Source organism: Merops nubicus, unplaced genomic scaffold (assembly GCF_000691845.1).
Source record: "Merops nubicus isolate BGI_N331 unplaced genomic scaffold, ASM69184v1 scaffold44332, whole genome shotgun sequence".
NCBI classification, from domain to species: Eukaryota; Metazoa; Chordata; class Aves; order Coraciiformes; family Meropidae; genus Merops; species Merops nubicus.
This window is the reverse complement of record NW_008596396.1, coordinates 16,456-25,217: the sequence shown is the minus strand read 5'-3', so window position 1 is coordinate 25,217 and position 8,762 is coordinate 16,456. Positions and strand designations below refer to the sequence as shown.

At 49.1% G+C, this 8,762-nt stretch overlaps 1 protein-coding gene across 1 annotated transcript in view; it reads right to left on the bottom strand.

Moving 5' to 3' along the window:
* Nucleotides 1-320: 320 nt before the first annotated feature.
* RIMS4 (regulating synaptic membrane exocytosis 4) overlaps nt 321-8,762 on the bottom strand; it is a 15,969-nt gene continuing 7,527 nt past the window's right edge. Inside the window, exons 2-5 of the mRNA XM_008936360.1 lie at nt 3,634-3,746; nt 2,862-2,963; nt 2,464-2,603; nt 321-539 (exon numbers count right to left, since the gene is read on the bottom strand). Coding sequence (XP_008934608.1) covers nt 321-539; nt 2,464-2,603; nt 2,862-2,963; nt 3,634-3,746 — 574 coding nt within the window. The remainder of the gene's footprint in view (nt 540-2,463; nt 2,604-2,861; nt 2,964-3,633; nt 3,747-8,762) is intronic.

Here is an 8,762-nt window from a genome sequence, read left to right as displayed (position 1 = left end):
CCAAATTCTTTCAAGTGCTGCAACTTTCCAGGGTTAATACTGATCTGAAACAAGGGTCCAAGAATGACAGTGAGAGAAGTGAAACAAGAGGTGTATGTCTAATTTGACAACTAGGACTCATGCCCCACGGCACCTCCTCCTCGGACAGAGAGGGCACAGTGCCCTCCCCCTCGTCTTCTGTCTAAGGTCACTGGTTTATCCTCCTCTTCCAGCTCCACAAGAACTGATTGAACATGCATTGCGCTTGAGGTCAGAGTTCCAGCAAACAAAACCTTGACAGCATGTTTAAAAAACAAAAGCAGTTCCCCCTTCCTTACTCACTAAGACCTGTCACAGCAGGGTCCCACTGTGCTCTCCAGGGAAAGCTGTGAGGACTGGCGCAGGAGCGGGCCTGTAGTGGGATCTACCATCGAGGAGGTTGGGAAGAGCTTGTACCAGCCAATTGCTAAAGTTGACAAATCCAGTTCTTCCAGGAGGACCCTGGCGACTCCCATGAAATGTTTGCGCTCCATGCGTCCATAGTTTCCCCAGACTATCACCTTAGAACAAGAGAGGGGAGCACAGTTAATCCTCCAACTTGCACACTAGCTTGGGAAGCACAAGTCTGATCAACCTTCCCTTCTACTCATCCAACTTTCCAGGGCTTTACTACAGTCTGAGGCGAGGAGAAAGGTTTACACTACCAACAGGTGAGGTGAAGCTCTGGCTGGTGAGTCTAGCTTTTTCTTTTTAAGCACAGTTTCACAGATCTTATCAGACTGTTGTTTTTCCTCCATGGAACAGGGGTGAACGTGCATGTGGATGAGCCGCTATTATTCTGCTGTTCTACCTGCTGGGCAGAGTCAGCACATGCACAAAATATCCCCAGAGCTGCACTCCAACTCCTGAGGGTAAAACCTGGTCCTGGCACAGTAATGGGCCTTGGACACAACAAGAGGCAGCTTGGAGGAAAGGGCAGAAAGGGCTCCTGATCTGGCAAAATAAACCAACAAAAACCCAGGTGGGCAATATCTTGGGTCAAAAGCAAACAGTCTGAGGAAAAGAGCACATCTTAACCTCTGCACTCGGAGCTCGTGCCACAGGGCAGATGGAGAGCGGGCACAGCTCCTCACCTGGAGAAAGGGCAGGAGCCAAGTGCTGGCAAGGGGGGCCGGTGACACGAGGGACACACACGGAGTGGCATGCAGGGGAAGCAGAGCAGCCTGCCAAGGAAGGCCTAATGGGAGAGAGCTGGCAGACGAGCAGGGAAAGCTGAATCACACTTACGACACGATGGAGACCAGTGGGTGGAACGACAGATGCAGTGAGGGTCATGGGCTTAGGCATGCTGGAGGTCTGCACGTGACAAAGTGGCCCTGTGTGGCTCAAGACAAAGGTGATGGCTGACTCCAGAGCGAGTCCATGTTCTGAAGAGGAGAGGATGAGTACGATGGGTTATGATGGTGACTAGTGATCTCTGACTAATCCTGGCAGCTTCTTGCCCTAGGCTCAAATAATCAGAACGTTACAATTTTCTGTAAAGTGAGGCAGGAGAGACAATGGATGTCAACTAAAAGACAAAAATTAATACTCCAGGTCAGTATGAGATAGAGCAAGCCACTGCAAAATGCTGGTTTTTTGGTGGAATGGCCACCAGCAGAGAGCCAAGCTCCTCAGTTTATTCTCTGGAATAAGTGTCTTTCCTGGCAGCAAGGCAGCAGGTGAGGAAACCCAAGGAAGGCAAGAGCAGACCCAAGCAGGTGCCACCCCATTTCAGTCCAAAACATGCAGCCATGTTACAATAGGGGAAATTGCTTCTAATCAAGGTATATAAGGAAGAATTCACTGATCTCATTACAATCCAGCATGTTAGCTGGCAATTCATATGCCAGTGGAGGTAATAGAAACTCAGGGATTCATTACTTCAGTGATACCAGGATATTTTAGCAAGGCTTTACTAGGTGGAAATGATGTAGGTATGAATTAACAACACAAATCACTTTTTGCTCTGGAAATATACATGCATAATTGAAAATATGAGTATGGCAGAAAAGGTATGACAGTAAAAGAAACGAGGTAGAGAAAGGTAGGGCATGTGATTGGGTGATGGCCAAAGCAGAGCACACTGAATACGTATAAGCACAGAAGACAACCTATGCTGCAAAATTGTTTAGAATCTACAGATACTATCTATCTCCAAACAGGGAGAGGGAAAAACAAACAAACAAAAAGAGTTAAAACCCATAAAAATCACCTAATTCCTGGTAGGCACTCCTGTTACCTGGCAGGATGTCAAATAATCAGTTTGAGTATGAAAAGATGATTTTCCTTTCCATTTGTTCTGTTCAGAAGGAGTGCATCTGGTTCAGTGAAAACTCTGGCTTTTTCTCATCTCTGTTAATGATCCAGATCCCTTGCCAGACTTAAATCTTCCAGCAGAGGTGGAAGAGAGAGATGGGCAGACCTGAGACTTGCTCATCTTACCTGTAATACTTTGCCCTGGGGGCTCTCAGCAAACAGTAACACCTGATTGTACAAAGGGTCTAATGATTTGCGAGCCACTTTTGTCTTCTTTTTCGCAATGCACACGCCATTCTCTAGCAGGTAAGCTTTGATGTAAGCAGCTGGAAAAAATAAATATGGTCAAATATGAAAAAAACCTTCATGCTCACTTTAGAAAAGACAGAATGCCCTGTCTCAGGTATTTCTGAAGAAAGCATTTACAGCAGTGAAAAGAATTGCTCAACCAGCCTTATTTTCAGTACTGCATAGAGGCTGTTTATTCCTGCAGAAGCCAAGCAGAACTAATTTTTTTTCCTATTCACAAGCATCACAGGAGGCTGGGGCTCAATGAACTACTTTAGGAGGTCAAAGCATACTACCTGGCAGTGTCTTGGAGCCAGGTTTTGGTGTCAGTCCTCGAGCCTGAATGATATCCACTTCTAGCTGCCCATTTCGCTCTTGCAAGCCAATTTCCACATCCCCTAAATCAAAAGGTGAAAACAGACAGAAGGCTTTCAGAACAACACACCAGTGGGCTACTGACAAGTAAAAAAAATCCCACAAATAAATAAAAAAACCCCAACCAAAAGAATCTTCATGTCACACCTGCTATGAGTTATAACAAAGTGTAGGCCCTGAGTGCCTGATCCCCTCCTGCATCACTCTGGAGCAGCTCTGCAGCGATTCAAATCCACATTTCCAAAAGCAATCTCTACTGTCAGCCTTCTTAACATGGCTTTGGTGCCTCAGTCTCATTCTCTCCAGGGCAGCTATAGCCTCTCATCCCTCCCAAAATTGGAGTAGCTAGAGCTGCAGGCTGCTTTGGAAAATGCAGTTATGGTGGATAAGAAAATCCTTAGAGCCTGGTGGGCCTTAGAGAGAAGAAAACCACAAAGATGCACATGATGCATTTTCAGGATTTTAGCTGCGTTTTACTTAGTCTGCACCTTCCAGATCTGACAGAGGAAAGAAAGCTGGTGCTCTCCTACTAATGCTGCATTTGCAGCAATCAGCAGAACCTTTCAGCTGAGCCTACTTGATTTAGCAGAGAAACAAGAGCGGGTGAGTGGTGAGCAGCAGATGCCAGGCGGCTTGGAGGAGCGGTCTGGTCAAGATTAAATTAAAGCCACTGAACATCTTTGTGTTCCTTACCCATCGAGGTGGTGGCCAAGGTCTGACGCCCAACAAATTGTGCAGGGCCCATGCTCCCCAAGAAGTCACTAAACTGCCCAGCAGATGCCAGATGGACTCCGCTGAAATTCAAGCTGCAAAAGAAATTGATTTTGGCAAGTGGTTAATTTGCATTTTGAAGTAATCCTGTAGCTAAAGAACCAGATTTAATATATCTTTAAATTAATAACATCTACACAAGCCTTTTTGCCTTGCAAAACTCACAGATTCCCAGGCAGTTTAGTTACATGGAATCCATTTTAAATCCCTTTCCTTGTACAAAAAAAAATCAGTAACAGTTGCAGTCACCAGCTGGTTAATACCCATTTAACTGCAACTAATAGTCTGTAAGGAAAATTTCTGCCATCTCAGGCTCATATGCAGCCTGCCATCTCTTCCAGGTAGTATTATAATCTAAGCAGCTTCCTAGCAGTTTATAGGATCTCTTTTGGTAACTGTCCCCTCCCAGTTCTCATTTCTGGGGAGGAAATAATGCATCTAGAGCAGCAGTCAAATGTGAGATGAGTGGTGCTGGCATCAGTCCCCCTGGGATTCAATTCCCTATTTCTTTATTACACACACACAGAGCAACGCATCACCTTCTTGACCAGAAGGCCCCACTTCCCACTGCTCAGCACCAGAAGCATCCACCACATCCCCTGTGAGGACTTTACAGCTGCTGCCAGAACCAGACCCGAAGCGGTGGCGCAGCGGAGCCGAGCGGTGCGAGGCTGAGGGGACCCCCCCGTCGTACACTGACACACCAAGGGCCGCTCAGCTGCGCCCCGATTTACACGGCTGCTTCGGAGGCTGTGGGAGAACTTGGAGCGGATGGTAAGGAGGAGGTTTGGGGCCACCATTCTACACCTACATTTGTCCTGCAGGCATCTGCCAGCTCGTGACACAGCCGCGGAAGGACGTCGGGATCTTTCTGCCGGGTGCCCACGCTACCGCGGCTGCACGGCCAAGTCAGGCACCACTCCCAGCTTCCTGCACCTTCCCCAATACCCACGCAACGACACAGCTCCCTGCTCCCCCAAACTGGCTTCTCAGAGAGGATGTGGTGAGGAGGCTGCCCAGCAACCTGGAGAGGACCCCTGCCTGAACAGGGGGCTGGGGACCACCAGCTCTCACATGAACAAAGGGTCACCGATGCCCCCTACAAGCCAGTTCCATTTAAAAGACATTTAAAAAAGGCATCTTTTTAAAACCTCCTTCAACCAGAAGAGTGTTCATTTCAGGCTGGGATTCAGCAGACCTGCTCAGTCCCATGGGATATTTATTTATTCAGATGAGGAAGGCAGCAGACACCTCAGCACCTCGCCTGCATGGGACAGAAGAGGATGTGTCACTAGCACACGTTCTCATGACAGGTTCATGGGGTGGCTCAGCTCACTGAGATGTTGGCACAGATTTCAATGGCCAAATTAAACTCCTCCGAGTATTGCACCTCCCCTCCATGCTGACCTGAAACCTGGTTTATCATTGCTACACAGGGAGCTGCTGAGCCATCAGCATGGAAAAACCTGCCCTGGAGATCTCTATAAATGTCACCTTTGTGGAAAGGGAGGAGGGAGGAGGGTGTCTGGGAGGGGCTCTGCACAGGGTGGATTTTCCCCAGTTCCATATTTTTTCACCCTGCATCCACTATTTGCACAAACACTCTGTGTGATATTTTAAGATGCCACAGAAACAGCAGGAGTTATAATTGGCATTAATTGCAGATTAAGATTTTTTTTAAGATTGCAGGCTTAAGATTTTTCTTGGTTTTCAGTGTCAGTAGCTCCTCAGAGGCACCAGGCACTTCCCCAGTGCCCCCACCTATCCTGGGGCAGGAGTGACGTGGGGCCACACTCTGCTCCCTGTGGGTACACCCAGCCAGCATCTGCTGGCCCCAGTGGGGTGGCCCTCTCCAGGAAACAGCACCCCAAGCACAGGACCAGGGCAGAGATGCTGGCTTTGGAGCCAGGCTCCAGAGGACAGACTGTGCACAGAGACATCCTCAGGGCTGGTAAATCAGCGGGGACAGGGACATGTGATGAGGAAAGCAGGGGAAGGGGGAACTCAGAGCCAGATGGGCTTTATCAGGCTCATGCTTTGTCCATACAAGGAGGGAAGAAGTGAGTCCTGGTGCACACAAGGACCAGCGAGACCTTGATCCTGCTAGCTCAGGCATTTTGAGCTGCCCACAGTCAAAAAAGGATGAAAACCAGTGCTTAGAGAACCCAAAATAGTTCAAGAAAAAGGAGACCTGACAGAAAAAGACATAAGATTCAGCAGAAGATGAATGGACCATCAGCCAGAAGGTAAATGCTTTCTTTACTCTCCTCAACTCATGGAAGATAAATGGGCCAAGCTCAGGTCTCACTCCTACCCTAGGGAATATGTGACCTGAACAAGCATGTAAATAACAAACTGGCAGGAGAACTCACAACCATTCAGGGAAATGTTCACTGCTGTGCTCAAAACAGATGCTTGGGCTCCCTAACAAGATGCCAAGGACTGGGGTCACAGGGGGAAGCCCAGGACTGAGACGAGTGTAGTGCTGTGGGAGCTCACAGCACACCCAGACCCAGGTCTCAGAGCAATCGATCCCGTTCTGAGGTGGTCCGGCTGGGTTACTGCACCTGGGACACAAAGCTGGGAGAGGATCATCCACACAAACTCCACTGGCTGCAGGACAGCAGAGAGACACTTCTGGCCCATGAATACTCAAACTGATTCATGAAACTCGCCACAGAAGACCAGTTCCTCCCTTACCTGCTGGGTAGAGAACCACATTGAATACTGATGCCAAATATTTGCCTGGGTTGATGCGTGCTTGGTGGGAAACCACCCGTGCTCACACACCAGCTCACCCTCCTTTGGGCAACACTGCTCCCAAAGGCTCTGTCCCAGCAGCTGGGGCAGTTCAGGAGCAAATGAAAGCCCCTGCTAACAGAGCAGCCTATGCTGCAGCCTACATCAATGATATTCTGACGTGAAGCAAAGCAGCAGGGGAGCACGAAGAAGAGCGTGAAAAGCACAAGAACAAGAGCTGCTGGGCTGAAGGTGAACCAAAGGCAATGAAGCATTGACAGCAAAGCAAGAGTTGCTGTTAGGTCCACAAAGAATCCAAAATCAGAGAGCTCAGGACATCCTTGAAACGATGAACTCTCCTCAGTGCAAATTACAGCAGGACGCTGCTGCAGGGGCAGCAGGGCTGTGCTGTTGGCGGGGGCCCTCCGGGGAGAGCAGTCGAGCCACTGCTCAGATAAAGCTGCTCCTGCTTTGTAGCATCGAGGAGCACGAGAAAAACAGCAGAAGCCCTCTTAAAAACACAGGCCAAGGTCAAGACTCTGGCAGTTTGGAGAACAGCCTCACCTAATAGGTTTACTAGCACCACGTAAAACTCAATATTGGGTTGGACAGTTAATGTTCCCAGTTGTTGTTATATTTGACAGGGAAGGGAAGATGTAGGGAATTAATTCTGTACTAGATTATGCCATGAGCTGGTGAGACTGGCTGCTACATTGCACAGAGGCTGACCTTTTGCAGTGCTACTTTAATAGACATTAGAAGCGTGAGCTCTACATCAGGCTCCTTGGCTTCGACTGATTCCTGGACATTTATTTGGGTATTGCCAATAACCCTGGAATGAAAACGATTTCTGTCTGGAAAAATCATAAGCTACGTCCAAGAAAGCCATTGCTTCTCCCTTGAGAGAAGAGGGAAGGGGAAAATAAAACTGCAAAAATTTAGTATGAATGTGAATTAAAACCATCAGGAACCATTCAGCTGTATCAGCTCATTCTAGGATGCCCACATCCATCTGGCTGTCCAGTGCTCAGAGAGCAGCTGTGGTGGTGAAGTGAGGGGGCCACGCACGGTGTGATTCTGAGATCCTTGGGACAGACCTTCCCCATTCACTCACTCGCTTTTCCTAAAGCTGAAGCACGAAAAGAGCTCCAGGGACCACCACCACTTCTTTCAGGTCTTTAAACTCAGCCCCAGTGCTCCCAAGAGCTCTCCCCTGCCACTCTGCTGCACGCTCAGCAGACCTCTCCTGCCTGACCACTGAAGCAGCCGAGCCGTTTCTCACCTGCCCTCAACGCAGCAACCAGCTGAACCACCTCACACGGGACAGGCTGGCAGGGAGACGTGCTCCCAAAGGGATCTGCTGGAGGTGACAGTGGCAGCTCCAGCTCGGGTGACAGCAGCTGGATTCCACAGGCACTGGAACAAACCTGCAAAGCTCTTCCCCTCTCATCACCGAAACTGCCTCTCCTTTATGGGGACAAATGGCTACAACCTGGTTACCACCTGTGCGAGGATTACGAGAATATTTTTTTATTGCCATCTAAAAAGAAGTGCTAAAAATAGCTGGAGGAATAAAGAGGGAGCGATCTGCAGCTGAGTGGCAAATAGCAACTGTCATAACCAGCAGGGCCCTGGGGAGCGGGGTGCGGCAGGACCTCCTCCTGCTGACACACAGCCACATCCACAGAAGATTAATAGGTGACACTTGTCACCCTTTTGTGTCTAAAGGGCACAAATCCTCCACTGAGAGAGGGCAGCACAGCCTTCTGAACAGGAGAGGGAAATTAATTCTCTCTCCTCTGGCCCTCTGCTTTTACCAACCATCATTCATGGGCCTTGCCACCACTGAATGCAAATGATTTTAATGAAGTTAAAGATTACGGGTTTTGCTGTGGAATGGGTCAGGAGTTGAACGTGACTCTGCTGTTGGCCTGAAGGCACAGGGAGAGCACAGGGCGGTCAGCAAGACCTCTGGGCAGTCAAGGACATGTGAAGGACGTTTTGTCTGGGGACCCACAGAACACAGCCCTTGGCTGTCAGTAAGGAGGCAGGGCAGGGGCAGCAGCAGGACAATGCTCTGAGCTGCTGATCCTGAGGTCTCTGAGCTCACCAACATGAAGCAGCATCAGCAGAAAGCTGCACGAACATTCGCTTCGTTTGCAGAGGTACCAGCTCCATGCCAAGGCTCAGCAAAACCCACTTCAGACACATGGATAAAACAGGCACTTCTAAGGCCAAGCTGTCCCTGGCACAGCAGCCAGCTGGCCGAGATGCCTCCACACCACACTGAAGGCATCACAGCAGGGACACAT